The following is a 25,477-nucleotide window of genomic DNA, read 5'->3' as shown; positions in this document are numbered from 1 at the left end:
ATAAGTATACCAATAATATTGTACATGAACAGTTTCGACTCAAGTTCACGTAATAAAAACTGAAAATATTTCTTTCCATCTGTAAGTGCACGAACGTTAAATATGTTGTAACTCAAGGTCTGTTTTATCGATTTACATAAGATATTTAATAACACTTTTACCAAAAATAGCTTTAGCAACGATTAAAGATTAAATGAAATTCATTATTTGCTACCGTTTCGACTTCGATATAAAAACTCGCAAGCAGAAACTGTTTTACGAACCTCTTTGTTCAAGCGATGATAAATGTTGAACAAAGTGATCATGTTTCTCGTACAATGTGTTTGACTTTCCTATTTCTTTAATGCATTCAACATTTAACTAATCAAGTGATTGGCTTTATACTTAAAAATCTGTTTACACAGTTTTTTTATAAAATTTAAGTTACTAAGGAGACAGTTCCCAACCCTTTACTTTTAAATCAATAATGAAACCGAAACTTTAAAAATTGTAAAGTAATATATATTTTATAAAATAATGCATTGTATACAATATTATATTCTTCATTTGTCATTGAAAAGAAACCATTTCAATGCATTGGATGTATAATTAATTATCATTAAGAAATTAGATATTTAGGTAACTATAAACAAAACCCTTTTTCTTAATTAGGTGTATTCTATTAATGACTCTGAGTGAAACTTCAAGACCCTTCCATCAAACTACACTAGAAAATATATTGATATTAAGTAACACTCTCACTATGATTTAATTTATTTGTATGTCACAGGCTTCTGTTAAATAAGCTCAATTCATGTGTAACTTGCAGCCAATAGAATACACTCCGTGAAGTATACACGTATACATCATTTCTACTTTTTTATCATGAAATTAGAAACACAGTAAGTAACGTAACGCTCTCTGCCTTCTAAACAATGTGTTACCATTTATATCAATTTTCTGACCGACCGATTTCAATAAATAAACAAAAAACTTAACGTAATCATCGTCAGGTTTACTTCATCAACATCAATAAGTTTCCTCCACAAACTGTAGAAAACATTATACGCACACACCCAGACAGAAAGCAAAATCAACCAACAAAAGTAAATATATCTCACGAACCAAAAAAATCACGAAACCATATACTGCTGTATACCATATATTCCCGATATCAGCAGAAAAATAACCAACATTTGGCAAAAACTACTAACAAAATATGACATTCCAGTTAATACCAAATTTATTCAAAAATTCAGGCACAAAACTGAGGTCTATACTATGTAAAAACTACACTGACAAACACAACACCAACATTATTTATAAAATACAATGTGATAACTGTCACGACTTCTATATTGGAGAAACAAGTAGAAAATTGGAAACCAGATTCAAAGAACATAAAAAGCCACCTTCACATGTTTTCGAACACTGCAAGTCAAATAAACACAACTTAACCATAGAAAACACTCAAATACTAAATAAAGAAACAAACATAAACAATAATTTAAGAAGCCTTACTTATACAACTTAAGTCCAAAATAAACCAATACAAAGGAACACCTTTATACTTATATTAAAAATATTATAACAAATAATAATAATAAAATAAATAATATAAAATTATATAATCAAACATCTAAGCACGCCCTCTACATTCCGACACTCAGTTACACAACCCCTTTCAAACATGTGGTCAGTTTCCGGTCAGTTACCTTTTTCTTTCTTTGTGAACCTGACGATAACCGAAGAAGGTCGAAACGTTGTTCGCTCCTCTACGTAAAATATTTTCTCAACCCAAACGAGCCGTTTTACATATATAAAAACTTAACGTAATTTTTATTTTCTTCGGGTGATCTTGGAATGATTTTCGTTCCTAATACTTCAGCTAAATTACTCAATAAACGTTTTTAAATAACAGATTTTTTAGTCCGCATGTGGTTTACATATATTATTAACACCACATCACAAAGAAGGGTCAGGAAGTTTCCCTGGATACAGGAGGGGCTGCTCCGTTCTGCTGAAACCAATGTGTTCTCATGTGAATACCTCCATTTCTTCACTGAAACTATTTCTGTAGTTCAGGTAAGTAAAGTTCCCCAAGCATTTAACAATAGTTAACCTGATTAACAACGATTGATTTCTCTTTATAAGAACGTGGAATGGTCTTCATCTTCACATATTTTGTCTCCCCCAGACTTCTTTTTATTGGGTTATCCAAAAGACAGAATTTATGCTAACCTTAAGCCTCGGAATATTACTGAACTCAAGGATATTATCTGGATGAGAGATCCAAAAGACAGAATTTATGCTAACCTTAAGCCTCGGAATATTACTGAACTCAAGGATATTATCTGGATGAGAGATTTGAAACATCCCCTTAGATACAATCACTGAAGTGATGAACAATATGGCTGGCTGAATGCAGGCTTTTGTTATCGGTAAACGTGGAGACTACGTTGAACATGTGGTTTTAAAAGTGATTATAGGAACATAAATTTTCCTTACTAATCTGTAAATAAAGACATTCATGTTTTGGTAATTACCAGATTTTGTACTTTTACTTGGCCACATTAACATCAGAAACACAAATCAGTTACAGATCCATTACTGAGACTTAAATATAAACAATCGTTGTCCGTAACTCACCTGACGGGATAATCTTATAAACACACGGGTCCTTCTGAGGTCCCACTTCATTTTCAGCCCAGCAAAGCAAGACGAAATACTGTGGCTGTTGTTTCGGAATGTATGTGGCAAGGCTACTTGTTAAATTACTTTCGAAATTCAGAGTGTCCTCAGCATCTTTGGAGCCATTGAATGACCATCGAAACTTTACTTCGGGTGGTTCTGCATTGACGTCACAGTATATGGTTACAGGTTCGTTCTGTATTGCTCCGTAAATCTTCTGCTTTGATTTGCAGACTGGGGGAACTGAAGGAAAGGAAAAAACATTTTGAAGGAAAACCGTCATACGATTTAAACTTATTATTGTCTATAAAAAACGAGAAAGAGAGATATATGACTTGGTAAAACATGTAATGGAAAACCATAACCGTATTTCAGTTACTTGATTAGATCTAAGCCACATACCTCAGTTACATGCCTAGGTCCGAGCCACATATTTCAGTTACATGCCTAGTTACAAGCTCCATATTTTCAAATAAACGTATTTTACTTAAATAACTGTTTCAAGAGAATCAATGTGTGTGTGTGTACTAATAGTGTTTTAGAATAATGACAAAATATTTCTAAGTGACATTTTAGTTTGTTTATTTTCTCAATATTGTTCATTCCTCACGAGGGCTCAACAGTAGGATACGGCACTTATAACAGTGACGTTCAGAGTTCGATACCCATGGCGAAGAAATCTGAAATAACCAGTTATGTAGCCTTGTTATAAGAGATATATTCGTCCACGCTATTTTTAACGAATGTTGATAAATTGTAATTCTGTTGTATTGGTGTGTTTGTAAAAAAAAACGAAAAAAAAACATTTTTTTATGAATACCTCTTGAAACTACCTTGTTTCCAGCATCCTCTGAAAACACCTAAGCTGTAAGAGTCTTAACAAATTTCTTAATTCTGTATTTATTTAGTTGCTTCTTTATTTCGAGCAGAATGTTCAAGCATAGGTGTAACAAAGACTATTTACACATAACTATTTCTAATTTTGAAGGAAGGCAAGTAGTTAAAATCCTTATTTGCCTACTCATGGACTACTTTTGTCTGAGCGAATAGTGTAATTTGGGCGTCAATCTTACAACATTATGGCTTCTAAAGTTCGGAAAGGACCACGAAACATAAACCATGAAATTCAGAGTCCGAACAAACTAATCACTACTACAGTTAAAGCAAAACAGAAGCACTTAGCTGCGTAGCAAGTTCTCACATTAACATTATAATGAATATAAATAATCTCTTAGGATTTCCATTACACTCACACCTGTCACAAGCGCATGCGTGATCATAACGTGTAATATGTACTGCATGGAGGTAAAACACGAAAACACCGCACGTTTAAAACTTTAACTGTGTATTGTTGCAGCTCAAGTATCGCATTATCAACCATTATTCTTTCTCCAGTATATAACTTGTCTGTTTATACACATACGCAAGGGAGAACATGCACGCCTTTATCCCCAGCTGTACGACCACACATAAATTTGTATGGTCTCCTGTCATGATCTGCATACGTATACACTAGTGTGGCTGTTACGGCTGTTTGGATCATTGAAACATTTCAATAGCGAAATCCTATCTACTTGCATTGAATACTCAACATCACAGGCTCACTCTCTCCTCTTCCTATTAAGTTTGTTGCAACGCACGTGTAGAAACCTTTCTTCTTTCGAGTTACTCCCTGGAGAACTAGAGAGTGGTTAGTGACGATAACTCCCTCAGATTTGTTTGTATGAAGCTCTCTTCCTTCAAACATCCAACCGATTTCTGATACCGGAGGATTTGCAATGGTGTGGCATTCAAAAAATATATCATGCCCTCTCTTTACAACTGCATCCGTCAGGTGTCTGGGGATGCTAACGTTCACTTTTGGTACATCTGAAAGAAGCAGAAACTATAATTTTCTGTAAAGTTAGGTAAATACCCAAAAATACAAAATAATTAAACTAAGTTGTAAACTTGTATCTTAACTATTATTATCCTATACAACAAACACATTTATAATCGAAGTTTTTAAGAACACGAAATCATGCCACCCTCATAAAAGTTCCATTAGTAATATTGTGGCAAAAGTGGATGTCGTTTTTAAATAGCTTCAATGTTCTTTCTGTGTCATTAATGTTCTGAAGAACAATCTGCATAACTTCACAGTGATTGAACAAATCCTTCTCGCTGACGTAAATTCAAATAAAACAATTTTCTGTCGTCTCACTCACGTTGTCATAGTTTTGCTTACAGAACAAGAGTCTTAAAGAAAATGTAGTGTAAGTAAATAAAATTGGTTTATTTTTATATTTTTATTTGTGATTTATTTCTCAACATATTATGCACATCGATATACAAAGTTAAATATTTATATGAGTATAACACTGATAGAGTTAGAAAACTCACAATAAACTGTCAACAGTTTTTCTTCTTTTACTGCACTGTCTGCGATGAAAGGATTTTCGGCACAACAGGTGATGGTTTTTCCATCATCCTCCGAAGATGGATAAAAGGTAAGGTAGCTGGTAGTGACATTGCCGTCAACCGACACGGAGGACTTGGTGTTTTTAAGTCGTGTTTCCCCAGACCACCAACTAATCACTGCGGCAGGTCGAGAGCCAATGGCCCTGCAGACTAACTGGGTAGACTGTCCAGCTCTAAAGATCTGGTCCTCCGTTTGTATTTCTACTGCCAGAGGTCTAACTAAGAAACAGTGGAAAGAAGCATTATTTTCTGAAATAGAGTTATAAAACAAAGTACCTTGGAAACAGTTAAAACGAGTGATTCGATAACAGGAGTGAGTTTCTGTAATGGGAAGCTAAACGTCTTAAATAAATGAATTAAAGCCCACCTCACTTTGATAATTTTTGTAGATTTATCAATGATGTATTTATATTTTACCAAACGTTTAGATATTCATTTCACGGTTTGATTTCTGGCACACTGTACACCACATGAAACGCGTGCACTTAGTATTGTTAGAACTTTATATAAATATACACAAAAAATAAAGTTATTCGTGTCAACTATTTTACAATATTTTGTACATGTGATATTTAATGACATTGTTCATGTCGGGTTTTTATACGAGCGTGCTCAATCACATTGTTCATGTATTGTTTTCCCGACATGAGTTTGTACGTGCAAAGTGAAAAACAAATAAGCTGAGTTCGTTACGATAACTGACTTTTAATTTGAACAGCTGAGTTCCCGCTGTTAATTTAATAAACACGAGTTAGTTTTTTCCTAATGTTTAAATGACGTATTTTGAAACAGGTTTAACGAGAGAATAGGGTGGATTTCACATAAATGAAAACTAAATATAGGTAAAAATCTTGAAATACATTTCTTTATTTTCTGTTTATTATTATTATTATTTAATGTTGGTGATCGAACTGAGGTGTACAAACTCTCAGTAATAATGTTTTAATCTTCTAAAAGATTCTTCCATAGTTCGGGTTATTAGTTTTATAACCAATCACCCCATTAATGGGATTAAGAGGGTTAAATGTGTTTATAAATATTTGCTTAACATACAGAGAGGCCCGGCATGGCCAGATGGTTAAGACACCCGACTCGTAATCCGAGGTTCACGGGCTCGAATCCCCGTCACACTCGCCCTTTCAGCCGTGAAGACGTTATAACGTAACAGCCATTTCCATTATTCGTTGGTAAAAGAGTAGCCCAGGAGTTGGCGATGGGTGGTGATGACTAGCTGCCTTCCCTCTTGTCTTACACTACTAAATTAGGGGCGGCTAGCGCAAATAGTCGTCAAATAGCTTTGCGCGAAATTCAAAACAAACTAATCGGTAACACAGATACGATTACGTGAGAGCAAACATTTATTCCCATCACCAGAATGTTTTTATATCCATAATTTAATTAAAATTATCTTACTGAATCTGGAAAACTGTTAATATACAAAATTAGTAAAAGGAGTGTTTCACAATTAAGTGCGCTTCTTAAAATGAATAAGAAATTGGGTTATATATATATATATATATATATTCTCTATATTCTAACCTGTGACATGACGCAGCTGTTGAAATTAAGTAAAGTTAATGGCACCACTGAGGAACAAGTGATAAGTGGCCGATCGGTGATCTGGTATGAGTATTACAGTGGTTTTTAAAACTTAAAGAATCACCAAACTGACAAACTGTAGAGTAGACACAAATATCTAGATTGTTAGTTAAACGTGTCGGAATATGAATGATGACATATGAACATTATATCATATGGACAAACACATTAATCTCTACAAAGTGTTTAGCAGTGAACTCGGCTACAATTTGTAGTTAGCAGGATGTGCACTTGGCTAATAGAATGGGTATTCGTCGAAAACCTGAACAAGGCAAGAAATCCTATTATTCGACAATGTAGGCTCGAATCTGCTGTTGGCCTTCAGGCTCACAAGTAAATTAACAAGCAAAGATAATAAGTCAGTATTCAAACGATCAGAAAGAAGTTCTCATAAGTCTGTTTTTTTGTCGAATGACAAATGGAGTACATTCTTTTAATTCATTGTTACGAAACAACCTGTTTTGTTGGTGGTGGTGGCAGTTTGTTTGTTTTTTTGCCGAACAATAAATTGAGTGCGTTCTTATAACACATTGCCACGAAACAGCCCATTTTCAGTGGCGTCAAGAACACGTAGATTTGTCGTGAGAGTGTGACTTTCTTATAGTTTAATGATGTTTGAAATGGCAGAAATTATTAGAAACCAGATTAAATCTCGCAGTTGTGGACTGTTGGCGGCTACTTTAAAACCTATGTGTACTAAAGATGCGCCCACGAATGTCACGTAATATAGGGATGCAATCTTATTGTTACTAGTAATTTTGTATATGCATATAAAGTTTGTGAGAACTTTCTTATAATGGATGACAGTATGAGCTCCCACGTACCTGACAGTCAACAACTTCCGGAAAGAGAAAAAAAGAGTGTATATCGCATATTAGTAGGAACATACAACTTCATTTTGAGCTGAGAAGATTCACAGTAACATCTGATCTCAAGAAGCATTGATAAATTGATGGGTAAATGTGCCCAGTACCTCAGCAACTCATTGGTTTATTTATTTCAAACACTCCACAATAATTTACGACTTATTTCACTATCTAGGTGATCACAGATCCTACTGACACACGTGTTCTGATAATTTACTTTGCTTCAAAATTTGAAGTTCCAAATGATCATTTATGGATATGTACGTCTATAGTATACGTATGCATAATAGATCACACGATTGGTCACTTGACATCTGCCTTACACAAAAACTAAGGCAGTATTAGTGGTTACATTAACTTCTATGTGCTGTAATAGGGAAATAGGAGCACTACATGCTACAGAAGTGCTGTCATACTATTAGTGTTGCATATTCATGATTTAATTTATTTAGATTGTCTCATATGTTTCCGAGAATTAAGATATTGAATATGTTAGGCGAAAAACAACAACAGATATTGCATATGTCTGAATATAATTTATCAAATAAAGTTAATTCCTATTATTTCTTTGTTATTAGTTTTATTAAAAGTATTTTTCCATCCCACATACAGACCTAAGCAGCCGTGTGAAGACGCTACTTCCAAACAAATAATGTTTTTTTTTAAGCAGTAGTTAGGTTAGTAACATAAGACATGCATTTATAGTGTTAGCAGGATGAAGCTCACGATTCTATGAAGGAAATGAATCGTAATTAACAGCGGACCATTCACAAAAGATATCTTGTCATCCACATCACCAGTGCTGTTTGTGTGTGTTTGTTGAAACCTATAGTTTTCTACATCATCAGTGCTGTTTGTGTGTGTTTGTTGAAACCTATAGTTTTCTACATCATCAGTGCTGTTTGTGTGTGTTTGTTGAAACCTATAGTTTTCTACATCATCAGTGCTGTTTGTGTGTGTTTGTTGAAACCTCTCGTTTTCTCATCATCAGTGCTGTTTGTGTGTGTTTGTTGAAACCTCTAGTTTTCTACATCATCAGTGCTGTTTGTGTGTGTTTGTTGAAACCTATAGTTTTCTACATCATCAGTGCTGTTTGTGTGTGTTTGTTGAAACCTCTCGTTTTCTCATCATCAGTGCTGTTTGTATGTGTTTGTTGAAACCTCTAGTTTTCTACATCATCAGTGCTGTTTGTGTGTGTTTGTTGAAACCTCTAGTTTTCTACATCATCAGTGCTGTTTGTGTGTGTTTGTTGAAACCTCTAGTTTTCTACATCATCAGTGCTGTTTGTGTGTATTTGTTGAAACCTCTAGTTTTCTACATCATCAGTGCTGTTTGTGTGTATTTGTTGAAACCTCTAGTCATCTACATCATCAGTGCTGTTTGTGTGTATTTGTTGAAACCTCTAGTCATCTACATCATCAGTGCTGTTTGTGTGTATTTGTTGAAACCTCTAGTCATCTACATCATCAGTGCTGTTTGTATGTGTTTGTTGAAACCTCTAGTCATCTACACTATCAGTACTCTTAGTATGTGTTTGTCGAAACTTCTAATAATGTACATTATCAGTGCTGTTTGTGTGTGTTTGTTGAAACCTCTAGTTTTCTACATCATCAGTACTCTTAGTATGTGTTTGTCGAAATTTCTAATAATGTACATTATCAGTGCTACTGGTGTGTGTTTCGTGATTATTATTTAATTGTTATTATGACATTCTGAATACCTACAATCATCTAAAACCAAAACAAAGTGTATATAACATTTAAAATGTTCTGCACTCTACAATGAGTACAAAACTTTCAGCCGAGTTATGTCCATAAAATGCTAATAAGGATTTTAAATTGACTTGGAAAACTGTTATTTTTATGAGAATATTCTAGAACTTGGTAGGATATAGCAGAATATTTCTACACTTCTAAGCACCAATACTCTAAGTTTAAACAATATTTGTCCTGTGAATTTAATAAAACAAACACCAGACATTTTAATTTTGTCCCAGTATTTGAAGTTTCACTTGTAAAATCCAAATGAAATGACGATAAGAGATTCTTTCCTCATATAGTACCAAATTTTACAATCTCCTCGATACTTGTAAAATTGTTTGTAAAGAATCTTACTCACAGTTCATGTCGACGGTTACAGTTGTTGTTAGAGGTTCAGAAATGTTGTTATTTTTTGCTTGACAACTCAAAGCAGCCATTAGATCATGCCTTTGTAGAGAACTAATATTCAGTTCGTTGACTACTTTTCTCTCACTCGTTATACTGACGTAGGTATCATCCAATAAAACAGACTCTCTCCACCAAGTCACTGACGGTGAAGGACTTCCTAATAAACAAGCAACATAAACATAAACTAATAGTCACCTGTCAATCATTGCTTATTGCTGTTAATAAAAGTTGTATTAATGATTACTAACCTTTGTAAGTTTTCAACTGCTTAAAGTCTTATACGTCGTTATCAGGTTTGATTGTACTTTACACGTGAAAGCTAATTTAAAATCGAATTTTTCCAGAAAACATTATTCTGGACGAAATAATCTTTCTTCAACAAAACCTTAAAATGATTATTTAGCTTTAGATGTTTTAAAACCATATAATTAATAATCGATTGAAAATCTCATAAATTAATTTAAAATAAGTTTACATTATATTGCTATATCGAATTATTTTTACAGTTAAAAGCACTTACTAAGCTTAATTATTTTTATACTAACAGTTCCCAATGAAACTTATTTTTGCAATTCTATTCATTGTTACAGTATTATCTACACCAAAACTTTATAACAACCTTTGGTTAACCTGCATATTTATTTTGTAACAATTCTTTGCTGAGTAAGGGTATTCTGTATTGGCAATGTTAATTTTTAGTTTCCAGAAACAGTAAATAATTTTTATCTTAAACCACATTATATTTATATAATATATGCTTCCCAAATAAACCACAATCAAAACAACCAAAAAAGATGTTTCATTTTTGATAAGAGTAAAATGTAATTTCTTAGAGATCACAAGTGTTGAAGCTATTGTTCTCTACATAATGAAACATTCTGAAGATATTAAAAGTGTTGAAAAATAAACGTATATCGTTTTGATATAACAAGGGAAAGAACTGGTTACTCTTTCACAAACTTAATGTAAAAAAAATGGCCTTACTGTAGTAAACAATATGAAGTTCCAACACTCTTATACCTTCAGAAAACACTCCTGTCGGTGCTATGTATTCAGGACTACACGAATATAAGCTGAATTTAGCGTGCGTTCTTAAATCTATACATTTGTATCACTGTCTGAATCACAACATCACCACTGTATCTACAACGAAAAATTCATAATTTCGTGTTTCCTATTGCACTATTAAATAATAATACCTCCTTTCGCTTCACATCGAAGAAAAAGGCTGTCTCTTTCGTTGTATGGTCCAATCAGACTTCTTAACACCTGCCCTTTCTCATTGCTGATTACCGGTTTCTCTGGCGGAACTGAAAAACACAAACAAACTAACTAGTTTCTCATTTGATACGCATTAAATCAGCTTATCATTATCACAAGCCACTTGTTATGAGTTTAGCATTAGAATTATAAAAACAAATGTAAAATGCCTATTCGTAATATTTCACATAGCAGCGGAAACCTAACTTGTAAGATAACACATGGAAATCTTACTTCTAAGATATGTAATATAACCCTTATGATGATGCTCGATGTTATTAAACACAAATTGTAACTTGCGAATGTAAATTAAAATTGTTAAAGTCACTTTATATTCATCATAATGAAGTATCAACTAATAATAGAGAAGAACATGCAGCGCCGCATAACAATGCGGAATATGAATGTACGATAAAGGGTAATTTTACAAAAGTAAATTTAGAAATTACGGATTAATCTATTAGCGATACACTTGCTGCATAACGAAATCAGAACGTAACACTCTTCCTAATGTTTTGTGTGCTGTAATTACACGTTTTATCAAGTAAATTTCTGATAAGACATTAACAACATGACGAAAGTGACACAATAGCGTTTACAAAGTACGTATATTCTTAGTTCCTTATCAAAACGACGGCAGATTACACAAATAACTCCTAATCACACACAAAACATAACACCCAATGTTTAAACATTTCATTCTCAAATAATTCATGTTCCTAATATCCTTCTGATTTCAATTTTTATATTTCTTCAACTTGTGCACCTACATATCTTATATCAATTGAACACTTGGTAGGAAACCACCTTCAGCATGCTATACTAAACATGGGTTAAAGAGAGTGAAATCAATACCCCATAAACGAACATAATCATGCATGGCCGGGTGGTTTGGGCGCTCGACGCTTAACCCGAAAATTGTGGGCTCTAATTACCGTCACACCAAATCTGCTCGCCCTTTCAACCGTGGGGACGTTATAACGTAACAAACAATCTCACTATTCATTGGTAAAAAGAGTAGCCCAAAAGGTGGCGGTGGCTAATGATGACTAGCTGCCTTCCATCTAGTCTTATAGTGATAGATTAGGGATGGCTAGCCCAGATAGCCCTCATATAGCTTTGCGCGAAATTAAAAAAACAAACAATTCTCACATCTTGCAACGTATAAAAGACTTTAGTAACAAACTCTCATTATTTTCCCATGGTCTGGCATGTCCAAGTGTGTTAAGGCATTATAATGTTACAGTCAATCCCACTATTCGTTAGCAAAAGAGTAGCCCAATAGTTGGCGGTGGGTGGTGATGACTACCTGCCTTCCCTCTAGTCTTGCACTGCTAAATTAGGGACGGCTAGCACAGATAACCCTCGAGAAGCTTTGCGCGAAATTTAAACAAACAAATTTTCACATAATTTCTAAAAAGAAAACAAAAACTGAAAAAATCAAGGAAGCTCTATTAATAAGAGCTACAAAAATTTCTACATATAACCTGGTTACCCGTTATATTTATTCACCAATGGTATTTCAGCTGTTTTACGACTGATTCACTTAATCTATCGTATCTTCAAGTGTGAGTTCCCTATCATCCGCTTGTACTTTGCAATGATGATAAAAACAAATAGGTTTTGTATGAAAACGTTGTAATCTTGTTTTCCACATTAACCGTTTCATAACTATTTGTTGATGTGAGCATCAAATATGTCTCGTTTTAAAATAGTAAAGAAAACTTTAAATTAAACTTATTTATCGTACATTAGAAAAATATTTTCTTACACACGTTACGAGTCACAAAAAAGAAATCGCAACGGTTTTTGGTATTTATTCTTAATATTTCCTTCCATGATACTGAAAATTTGCTGAACTGTCGATACAAATCGTGCATCACGACTATACTAAATTCACGGAATAAAAATGGAATGTTTTACAATAGGGATTTGTAAGGGTACTTTTCAAATAGAGATTGCGCTGTTTAATACTTATAAAGATGTAGATGGCGAAACGGCATGTACATGCGTAATTCATATTAGATGATGCAGACAATGAAACAACGCTTCAAGTAGTAGTATTCGTAATTTATCAGATAAGACAAGTAACTTGTTTGGTTTTATTACACAATGATAAGTGTGAAACAGCTATTAGTCAAATATATCTCAATTTGTCATTATATTTAAAGATATATATATGTTAGATTAAAATGTCATCCGCTCGAGATGTGGATTCCTGTACGTAGTGAGGGGACCCCAGAGAAGGTTCTGTTTTGTTTTTTTTCAGTTTACCACCTCTGGGATCTAAGTATTCACACACGTGTTTGCCGTGCGTGGCGACCCGTGAAGGAGAGAAGAAGAACCTGGTGGTTGAGGGACCCAACCCTAACACACCACTTTGGCCTTGAATTTCTATAGACGGGCGGTCTTGGGGTGCCTCCCCAGATTCGTTCAGCTGATCCTCTTGGACTAAAGTTAACGAAGTACCAATGTTGGATGGTTTTAGTGGGTGTTGTGGACATTGTGTCTGATGTTTTGGTATAGTGCTCACAAACCATGGAGTTAATGCAGTGTCCTTGTTTGCCAATGTCCATGGTGGGTGGAGTCAGTGGGCATCGAAACATTCTTTATTATAAATCCCACGACCAATAATAAAAAATAACAAGAACAGACCATAGGTAAACAACCACGTCTTGAAGATTCTAAAAAGCAATCTTTAACTTCTTCAACACCTGTACCTCATTTTCTAATATTACATACTTTATCAAACAAATATTTAGGTAGAAAATGTCCACCTCTTTTATTCAAAATGGACTAGAGGGACTTGCTGGCTCTCCTAAGTCAGTTAAAAAGCTTCGTTCTGGTGACACATTTATGTTAACATCCACTCCTAAGTACCGTGAACTCCTCTTGCCTTCGAAGGCCATCAGGGATATACCCATTGAGGTTACTCCCCATGCTATTTTGAATTCGTCACGAAAAGTTATTGTCGAAAAGAATTTAAAAAACATCCCCGACTCAGAGATCCTCGCTCGTTTCTCCACCCAAGGAGTTTTTGCATTGAGGCGTATCTCCACTCACAAAGATGGAATTATAATGCGCCCAATGTCCTAATTTTGACGTTTATATTACCACGTCCACCTGCCACCATTAAGGCACATTATCTTAATTTCAGGGTTCGGTCATATATTCCGAACCCTTTCAGATGTTTCCAAACATCAGCAGTTCGGTCACTCAAAGACATCATGCCATGGTTCCTTGACATGTGCTCGTTGCAGTGGCAAGAGCCACGATGCCCATGAGTGTGAAATAGACCCTCACTGCGTTAATTGTAATGACTCTTACCTATCTTACTTTGGTTCATGCCCTAGGAATGTAAGAGAAAAAGAGGTATAGCCTTTGAAAACAACTCGCAACATTTATTACCCCAAGGATCGAAAGTTACTGTTTACCATTCCATTTCGGACGTATGCTGCTTCATTTCGTTCCACAACTACAGTGAAAATGCAAGCGGATCTCTCCATGCCTCCGAAAGAATCGTTCTTAAGCCATGTGAAAATTTTTTTGCCCTCCATAGTTAAGAAAGTTGATAAATCAATGTCAACACCCAATTTGTCTCCACCATTTATTCCAGTAGATTCCCGGATCCATTCCTCTGATTCCGGGTTGGGGCATTTCCTCGAGTCCATCTTCTTCTCCAGCCCCGAAATGAAGAACGATCATTCGTTCACGTTCTTAGTCACTGGAATCTTCTTCCGACGACAGAATCCTGTACAATCGACCCAGAGCAGGATCTATGGTGTTCGATAGACTTCGCACGAGTAAAAAAAATAAAGAAAAAAGACGTCGTCGAAAATAGAAGGATCTCCACCCAATTTGCCTGTACATAAGTAAAAATGGCCACTTTGATACAGTGAAACTGTCGAGGATTACGTTCTAATCTGGGTGACATCAAAGCACTGATTGATTCTTACCATCCTGTGCGTCTTTTCTTACAGAAAAGATTTCTGAAAACCTGCCGATACAGTCACCTTTCGGCAGTTTTAGTTGTACAGAAATGACTTATTGTGTGATATACGAGTACGTGGAAGGGTGGCACTGCTGGTCAATCAGAATGTGTATACCCTGACTTTGCCACTTGGAACACGCTTGGAGGCCGTAGCCATCCATGTTTCCTTGGGTCGTACCATCACTGTTTGCTCACTCCATCTGTCTCCTGGAAAGAGTTATGATCAATCAGACCTTGATGCTTTCCTTGAACAGTCGCCGTCTCCCTTTTTAATCCTAGGGGACATTCATGGGTATAATCCCTTCTGGAAAGGTGCTGATATTGATAGAAGAGATCACTCCAAAGAACGTTTGTTCTCAGATCACAACCTGTCTCTCTTCTATACTAGTTCTTATACTTATTTACATGCACCTAATAAATCTTCTACTGCTATTGATCTCTCAATTTGCTTCCCTTCACTATTTTCCCATTTTTCATTGAGGGTTGGCAGTAACCCATGGGGCAGTGATCATTTTCCTATCAATTTGAGAGAGAATAGCCATGGTCGATGCCACACGGCTCGCATGCCCCGGTAGAAGTTAAATCAAGCCAACTGGTCCTTTTCACTGCTATCTTAGAACTTGAACTTGCCATCGTTTGTAAGTAATCGATAGACGACTAGATAGCAGCTGTGACTGACTGTATTATCCAGGCAGCTGCTCAATGTATTCCAAAAATCTCGATGCGTTTCTCCACGGTATCCTCGTCCATGGTGGAATCCTGCCTGCCAAGTGGTACGGAAAACTAAAACACAAGCCTTAGATACCTTTTGTAGGTATCCCACACGTTTGAACCGCATTGCTTTCCAGCGGATCCGTGCACATATTCGGCAGGTAAGACGTCAAAACCAGAAGAAATCTTGGATTAAATTCACAACCAGCATCTTTTCTAACACCAGTTCCAAAGTCATATGGGACAAGATTCGAAAGGTCATTGGGCAGTATAACTCTGTCTCCCTTTCTATCTTGCTCTCCGATAGCCACGAAGTTGCTGATGCCCAGAGCATCGCTAATACTCTCAGAAAAAGCTTTTGCCAGGTATCTAGTACTTCTGCTTCATTCTCCACCTTCTTAGCCACAAATACTCGTCCAGAATGATCGCCTCTTTCTTTTTGAGCTAATTGTCTCTGACTATAATTGTCCCTTCACACTGGTGGACCTCAAAGTAGCTCTTCATCAATCTGGCAGTCTATCGGTCGGACCTGATTATGTACACTACAAGATGCTGTTCCATCTTTCTCCTACTTCTTTTGCTATTCTTCTGGATCTTTTTAACCAGATCTGACAGGAGAATGTTTTTCCTAATGCCTGGTGCCAGGATATTGTCCTATCTTTATTTAAGCCTGGTAAAATCCCAAGATTCCTTCAAACAACCGTCCAATCGCTTTGATGAGATGTCTCTGTAACACCTTAAAGATAATGGTTAATACTCGTCTTGTTTGGTTTCACGAATCAAACCTCCTCCTCTCGCACACCCAGTTTGGGATCCGACGACAGCACTCCACCGTTGTACCAGGATCTTGTCCTTGAATATGCTGGACCCCGTTCATCATCAAGGGTTTCAGCTCTACAAAGGGGTTTCCCACATTTCCAGAGTTTGTACATAGAGCCTCATGAACCCTCTCTACAACTTCGCCATTTACAACTGTCTTTACTGTATACTGTGAAACTTTGATCATTACCACAGTGTCCCACTTGAGGTTGTGTTTTCCTTCCTCAATGGGCCATGCTTTTTCAGAACATACATACTGCCATTGTTCCTTTTGGCCTTCGTAACCAGGCGTAGTTAAATGAATTAGGTCTGTCCTTGGATGGCATTGCTGTATCAACTGTTCAGCCAGTCCCGTCAAGGCTTATTACCATCCCCAACTGTGACCTTTGAGTTACCTGAGAAAATCAGACACTCCCAAATAGAAGTACTGTATGTTATTCTATAAACATCTTTTGAACCATCCTTTCATTCCCATTTATACGGATGGTTCGAAATCAGGTGGCTCTGTGGGTTCTGCCATGGTTTATTGTGACTTGGTGGTTGCACATAGAACCCCCTCTACAGTATATGTCTTCACTGCCAAACTGTACGCCATTTCTCTTGTCATGGATCAGATAGAAGATAAGCAGTACTCGAATTGTACTATTTATACTGACTCGCTTAGCTCTATACTGGCCCTGGAACCACTTCACATTAGTTCTCACCGTATCCTCGCATATATTTAAAACCTACTGGCCAACTTCTCTAACATCTACTTCTGTTCAGACCTTCTGGATACCAGGCAACGTTGGTATTCGCGGAAACGAGTTTGCTGACACCCGCAGCTAAATCTATCTGCTCTGGCACTATCACTGCTGTGCCTGTTCCATACATGGATTATGGTCCTGTATTTAAGGCTCGGCTCCGTGCCAGTTGGCGGTTTACTTGGAGTGAGCAACGTGAAAACAAGTCTTTCCGGATAAAATCCTCTATTGGAATTTGGCCATCTTGTTTCCGTAAGAATCGAAAAGAAGTTATCTTAACTAGACTATGTATTGCTCACAGTTTTTTAACTCTTCGTTTTATCTGGAACTGATGCAGCAATGTGTGGTCTGTGTGACACTCGGGTCGTGATAACCCACATTTTACTATCATACTATCATGAATCAAACAGCAGTTTCTATAAATGCTTGTTTATTTGTTTGTTTTTAATTTCGCGCAAAGCTACACGAGGGCTATCTGCGCTAGTAATCCCTAATTTAGCAGTGTAAGTCTAGAAGGAAGGCAGGTAGTCATCACCGCCCACTTCCAATACTTGGGCTACTCTTTTACCAACGAATAATGGGATTGACCGTTATAACGCCCCCACAACTGAAAAGGCGAGCATGTTTGGTGACAGGGATTCGAACCCGCGATCCTCAGATTACAAGTAGAGTACCCTAACCACCTGGACATTTTGGGCCTCTATAAGTGCATTTCTTTTCCATCGACTTCGAAAACATTATTCACTACTGCCAAGATAGAGCCAACATGTGTTTTATAAAACCTTGTGCATTTGTATCTAGAGAAAAACTCAAAGACGATATTTTGAAACCATCAATTGAACTAACTCTTAAGGATTTTAAATACGAGTTTCTATATGGAAAGATTCAATAATATTCTAAAACTTAAAGATCTGTTCAGGATAGAAACTAAACAAAAACTACCCAGAACTTCATATTGCTCTAACATAGAAGTGCAATAAAATTCCAAGTATTACCAATATAACTGGAGTATGGATAGATAAGAATGTTATTTACTAGTAAACGTGTGTACATATAATGTTATCGTTTCATTAATTCCAAATAACTCTGTTTCAGAGTGCATTTCTGACTAAGTTTATTCACGTAATCCTAATTACCGTAATGAAAGTTCGTAAAAAGCAATTCGAAATGTTTAAATAACCACTATCACTAACCCTGCAATTTTCTCGATAGTCTGAAACTCTAGGTTATTATTATATAAAGATTTTTACTTCACGGGGTGATTTCCAAGCTGATGGTTTTCGGTACTTGTCAAAGCTGAAAGCACAGAGAACAAAGTTAAACAGTGATAGAACTCGTGAAACATTGCTCTGAAGAACTAATTAGCATCAAATCGTTCATGTGAAAAGCATAATAAGCGGTTACTTTCCACTTTTACAAAGATAATACATTATACCAATAAGGTTTATCAAGAAAGGGGAAGAAGATAAAAAAAAATAAATTTCACGGATCTGTTATTTATGATGGTTGCCAAATTATTCAACTTAGTGTTGATTTTTGTTGGACGTATATTATGCATGGTTAAAATCATGTTTTTCACGATAACTTACTTGTCATAAAATTTGATCGAATTGATGATAAAGTCATCCTCTATACTCGTGTTTCTACAATAGCATAAAGGTCCAGCGTGGCCAGGTGGTTAAGGCATTCGACTCGTAAAGGCCGTCCCGGGCCTTTTTTATGCTTTCCTTGTTATAACTGATGGTTACACCATAGTAACTTGTCTTGTAGATATTCATTTGTAGTTAAGACGCTGATCGTTTGTACAACGGGAAAAGCGCCGGTTCTCGTTTTAGGCCCGGCATGGCCAAGCGTGTTAAGGCGTGCGACTCGTAATCTCAGAGTCGCGGGTTCGCATCCCCGTCGCGCCAAACATGCTCGCCCTTTCAGCCGTGGTGGCGTTATAATGTGACGACCAATCCCAATATTTGTTGGTAAAAGAGTAGCCCAAGAATTGACGGTGAGTGATGATGACTATTTGCATACCCTCTAGTCTTACACTGCTAAATTATGGACGGCGAGCGCAGATAGCCCTCGTGTAGCTTTGAGAGAAATTTAAAAAATAAAACAAAAAATAATTGGATAGACAATGTTCTAAACACTCTAGTTATCATGAACAATGTCCGTGTTAAAAATAAAAGGTATGTTATTTAGAAAACGTTTAGAAGATTTCGTGATCATGGTTACAGAAGGATGTAGTGTCTAAATTGTTATTCCATAAATTCACATCTTAACTACAAGTTTTTTTTAATTTCGCACAAAGCTACTCGAGGGCTATCTGTGCTAGCTGTCCGTAATTTAATAGTGTAAGACTAGAATGAAGGCAGCTAGTCATCACCACCCACCAGGTGGGCTACTCTTTTACCAACAAATAGTGGAATTGACTGAAACATTATAACGCCCCCACGGCTGAAAGGGCGAACATGTTTGGCGCAACGGGGATGCGAACCCGCGACTCTCAGATTACGAGTCGCACGCCTTAACACGCTTGGCCATGCCGGGCCTAAAACGAGAACCGGCGCTTTTCCCGTTGTACAAACGATCAGCATCTTAACTACAAATGAATATCTACAAGACAAGTTACTATGGTGTAACCATCAGTTATAACAAGGAAAGCATAAAAAAGGCCCGGGACGTCCAAGTGCGTTAAAGCGTTCGACTCATAATCCGAGGTTTGTGGGTTCGAATCCCGCTCGCACCAAACATGCTCCCCCTTTCAGCCGCGGAGGCGTTATAATTTGACCGTCAATTCCATTATTCGTTGGTAAAAGAATAGCCCAAGTATTGGAGGTGGGTGGTGATGACTACCTGCCTTTCTTTTAGACTAAACACCTCCCAGCCGTGGGGCGTTATAATGTGACGGTCAATCCCACTATTCGTTGGTGAGTAGCCCAAAGTTGGCGGTGGGTGGTGATGACTAGCTGGTCTTTTATAGGGACGGCTAGCGCCCTCGAGTAGAAATTCCAAAACAAAAAAACCTTTTAGACTTAGACTGATGAATTAGGGTTTATTAGTGCAGATAGCCCTCGTGTAGCTTTGCGCGAAATTCAAAACAAACCAAACGAAATCCCAAAAAAGTGTGTTAAACATTCTTTACACTGGATAAGGTTTGTTTGCAGTTATGCAGTTCGGGGTTTTAATTTTTCAAATTATCTTAATTTTATCTATTGCCTTGAAAACTACAACTTATTAAACCAGTCATGTAACTGAAATGTCTAGCAATAGTAAAATTTTCTACATTCAAGTCGGAGTTATCATTTTGTCAACAAAATCTATCGCAACTGTCAAACATTACTTTCTAAGTTTATACATTGAGAAAAAAAATCTTAAATATTGTCGTACATTTTCATATATTTCGCTTTTAGATGCTGCTTATGCTGAGTTTTGCACGAGTTCCACGTTCGACTATTGATATTAATTTACTAAATATGCAAAACGGATATAAATAAAATGTGTGAAGTATGCTAAGAAAAATAATACACAATTTCAAAAAGTTTTAATTATGAATGGTGTGCTTGTTTCTTTTTGGAATTTGGCGCAAAGCTACACGAGGGCTACCTGCGCTAGCCATCACTAATTTAGCAGTGTAAGACTGAGAAAAGGCAGCTAGTCATCATCACCCACCGCCTACTTTTGGGCTACTTTTACCAACGAATAGTGGGATTAATCGTCACATTATAACGCCCCCACAGCTGAATGGGCGAGCATATTTGGTGCGACAAGGATTCGAACTCGCGATCCTCAGATTACGAGTCGAACGCCTTAATCCACCTGGCCATACCGGGCAAATTATGAATGGAAAACTCAAAATCTGTTTCTCCATCTGAATTCAATGTCACATTTGTGATCCGCAAGCTATATAATTTTAGTGAAAAAAAGTACCGAGACATGAGTCTAATTTTTTGTTTCAAGTTTATATTTCTATTCCATATTTCGTTAGCGTGAGTTTAATCTAACAGGTATTTATTTATTCATAGAGATATATTTATATTTTTCATTAGTATGAAGTTATACACATTTGTAATATAAACTGGTTAAAGGTATTTTTCAAAATATAGAATACACAATTTTAACTTCTTTTATCTCTTCTTCAAGATGTGACAGTTTATAAACACAAGCTGTTTCTGCCAAAGTACACGTTTTCTTTTGTGCAAAAGTTTCAAAAACTAAATTGGTAATTAGATATAAGCTTGCAACACAAGATTAGAAAAGTGCGGTGTAATTGTACTCTCATCTGCACATGCCCAGTTACATTTTCTCAATCGTTATTGGTGTAGAATTGCATAAAACAGGAACGAAATGGCCACACACTAATTTAATAAAGTGCCAAGAAATAAAAATCGCAAAATAAATACTGAAAAAGAATAACATTGTGAAATACATTTAACAATGAGCGAGGGTGTTGTTGTTTTAAGAAAATAGAATAAGTGATACATTTAACAATGAGCGAGGGTGTTGTTGTTTTAATAAAATAGAATAAGTGATACATTTAACAATGAGCGAGGGTGTTGTTGTTTTAAGAAAATAGAATAAGTGATACATTTAACAATAAGCGAGGGTGTTGTTGTTTTAAGAAAATAGAATAAGTGATACATTTAACAATGAGCGAGGGTGTTGTTGTTTTAAGAAAATAGAATAAGTGATACATTTAACAATGAGCGAGGGTGTTGTTGTTTTAAGAAAATAGAATAAGTGATACATTTAACAATGAGCGAGGGTGTTGTTGTTTTAAGAAAATAGAATAAGTGATACATTTAACAATGAGCGAGGGTGTTGTTGTTTTAATAAAATAGAATAAGTGATACATTTAACAATGAGCGAGGGGTGTTGTTGTTTTAAGAAAATAGAATAAGTGATACATTTAACAACAAGCGAGGGTGTTGTTGTTTTAAGAAAATAGAATAAGTGATACATTTAACAACGAGCGAGGGTGTTGTTGTTTTAAGAAAATAGAATAAGGATACATTTAACAATGAGCGAGGGTGTTGTTGTTTTAAGAAAATAGAATAAGGATACATTTAACAATGAGCGAGGGTGTTGTTGTTTTAAGAAAATAGAATAAGTGATACATTTAACAATGAGCGAGGGTGTTGTTGTTTTAAGAAAATAGAATAAGTGATACATTTAACAATGAGCGAGGGTGTTGTTGTTTTAAGAAAATAGAATAAGTGATACAGTTAACAATGAGCGAGGGTGTTGTTGTTTTAAGAAAATAGAATAAGTGATACATTTAACAATGAGCGAGGGTGTTGTTGTTTTAAGAAAATAGAATAAGTGATACATTTAACAATGAGCGAGGGTGTTGTTGTTTTAAGAAAATAGAATAAGGATACATTTAACAACGAGCGAGGGTGTTGTTGTTTTAATAAAATAGAATAAGTGATACATCTAACAATGAGCGAGGGTGTTGTTGTTTTAAGAAAACAGAATAAGGATACATTTAACAACAAGCGAGGGTGTTGTTGTTTTAAGAAAATAGAATAAGTGATACATTTAACAACGAGCGAGGGTGTTGTTGTTTTAAGAAAATAGAATAAGTGATACATTTAACAATGAGCGAGGGTGTTGTTGTTTTAAGAAAATAGAATAAGTGATACATTTAACAACGAGCGAGGGTGTTGTTGTCTTTAAGAAAATAGAATAAGGATACATTTAACAACAAGCGAGGGTGTTGTTGTTTTAAGAAAATAGAATAAGTGATACATTTAACAATGAGCGAGGGTGTTGTTGTTTTAAGAAAATAGAATAAGTGATACATCTAACAACGAGCGAGGGTGTTGTTGTTTTAAGAAAATAGAATAAGTGATACATTTAACAACAAGCGAGGGTGTTGTTGTTTTAAGAAAATAGAATAAGTGATACATTTAACAATGAGCGAGGGTGTTGTTGTTTTAAGAAAATAGAATAAGTGATACATTTAACAACGAGCGAGGGTGTTGTTGTTTTAAGAAAACAGAATAAGTGATACATTTAACAATGAGCGAGGGTGTTGTTGTTTTAATAAAATAGAATAAGTGATACATTTAACAATGAGCGAGGGTGTTGTTGTTTTAAGAAAATAGAATAAGTGATACATTTAACAATAAGCGAGGGTGTTGTTGTTTTAAGAAAATAGAATAAGTGATACATTTAACAATGAGCGAGGGTGTTGTTGTTTTAAGAAAATAGAATAAGTGATACATTTAACAATGAGCGAGGGTGTTGTTGTTTTAAGAAAATAGAATAAGTGATACATTTAACAATGAGCGAGGGTGTTGTTGTTTTAAGAAAATAGAATAAGTGATACATTTAACAATGAGCGAGGGTGTTGTTGTTTTAATAAAATAGAATGAGTGATTTTTACGTTCGGGTTTTGTTTACAATTTTTTCATACTACTTGTAAAAATTATCATAAATCATTTATTGATATCTTCACGTGAATAAAACATACGAAAAACGCAAATAATAAAATACAAATATGCTCATACACAGAATATGCAATTCAAGATGACATATGGACGAAATTAAAATGTGAATGGTAACAAATACAGTGAGCCGCAGGGTTACAGAATGAAAACAAAATGTCGGTCCTTTTTTTTTCTCTTAGAAATGCAGCAAAGAGAAAACAAAGAATATATTAACGACAATATAAAAACCAAGGGTCTGCAAAAAATTATTTTAGTTTCAATTTCATTAAATGTAGTAATCAATGCCTTACGAATAATTTTAACATCCTGAGAAAGATGAATTTGCAAAAAACAAAGGGCAGAAAAAGAGGAATACAAATGTAATTCATTGAAATCAATATGTCAGAAAAAATGTTATCGTAGTGTAATTTATCTCGGACGAGGCTCCGATTTATTATGTTACAAACGTTACGTACTACGATTTCAAATATCCAAGAATTGGAATTTGAACTTAGAAAATGATTGAATGTCCATATGTATCTTTTTTTTTTTTTTATTTGCCAGCAAGACTGATACACGCAATTTTCCTTTCTTAATACAAATGTATTTTAATGTACAAGCAACAATACAATTTATAATTACGGTTATTAAAAATAATAATTATAATACAAATTTAAATACAATTTAAATATAATACAAATGATTTACAAACTTACAAACAATACTGATTACCCTATCGGATATGGAACTGAATATTTTATCGACGGTTCACGAAGAAAAAATTAATTGCATGTTGATATCGAAACGATTCACTTCGCATCCAGCTATTTCTCGCTTCTCACAGGTGAGTTTTTCACAGGCAAAGATAGGCAATGTCCGCATAGGAATAGTAACGACTGAAGTTAAATCACTGTAATTGAGCGGTTTTAATGTTATAAAGTTTTAAACGTTTCTAGCCAAAAGTGCCTGCACTTTCCCAATTAATAAACGGGAATCACAATTATAGCTTCCGAGATTTATAGTATATCAACTGTAGTGAACCAACAATATATAAAAATATATCTCGGCGTTGCGTTGATTACATTTTATAAGTTTTAAGCGTGGTTCTCGAAAGTTCGGTTAGCAACAATGTAAACAATGTATTGTTGATTCTTATACTCGAGAATCTTCCACAAATTTAGAGAACAGACGGGACTTTCGCAATAAATACTTAAAAATAAAAGTTGCTTGCATTTCTATATTCGTATATTAAACTGAAACAAACATCAATATCAAAATAAATATATAATATTAAATCTGGTAAAGTGTGTAAATATTCTATCTGTATTCTATCAGAACTGGAGTAAACAGCTGAATCGTAGCTTTATTGAAAAATACAAACTTACTAATTTACCGGAAAAAATGTAGCAGAAAGTAAACTGCAGCAATCAATTTTGTAGAAAGCTCTTTAGTCGAGTAGAACAAGTTTAAGCTTTATTTTAGATATGAAAACATGCTGAACATTTTTTAATTAATTAAATCTACTTTATTTGCTTGTATAAAATTTCATGCACTCGTTTACTTGAATATTCAGCATACACACCCAGTAAGTCCAAACTAGTAATTCACAAACTATTACATACTTAGAGATTTGAGTGACTTACTCCTTTCATTTCCGAGTAATGAATGACAATTTTGATTTCTGGCGAGCTATTAAAATATCTGAATTTTATTTAACAGATAGTTTACCCTGACAATGATTCACTTAAACAGAATAGTAGATAAT

At 35.3% G+C, this 25,477-nt stretch overlaps 1 protein-coding gene across 3 annotated transcripts in view; it reads right to left on the bottom strand.

Moving 5' to 3' along the window:
- LOC143235859 (protein turtle-like) overlaps nt 1-25,477 on the bottom strand; it is a 119,300-nt gene that overhangs the window by 29,614 nt on the left and 64,209 nt on the right. For 2 of the 3 annotated variants that reach the window (XR_013019403.1, XM_076474102.1), the window contains exons 3-7: nt 10,963-11,073; nt 9,714-9,920; nt 5,053-5,349; nt 4,249-4,539; nt 2,629-2,913 (exon numbers count right to left, since the gene is read on the bottom strand). Coding sequence is in view for 2 of the 3 variants with exons in the window: in XM_076474102.1 (XP_076330217.1) it covers nt 2,629-2,913; nt 4,249-4,539; nt 5,053-5,349; nt 9,714-9,920; nt 10,963-11,073 (1,191 nt within the window). In the remaining variant the exon portion in view is untranslated. The remainder of the gene's footprint in view (nt 1-2,628; nt 2,914-4,248; nt 4,540-5,052; nt 5,350-9,713; nt 9,921-10,962; nt 11,074-25,477) is intronic. The other variant, XM_076474103.1, reaches the window with a different exon arrangement.

Source organism: Tachypleus tridentatus, chromosome 12, assembly GCF_004210375.1.
Source record: "Tachypleus tridentatus isolate NWPU-2018 chromosome 12, ASM421037v1, whole genome shotgun sequence".
Lineage (NCBI taxonomy): Eukaryota > Metazoa > Arthropoda > Merostomata > Xiphosura > Limulidae > Tachypleus > Tachypleus tridentatus.
Note: the sequence above shows the minus strand (reverse complement) of the source record. Positions and strands in the feature narration are given on the sequence as shown.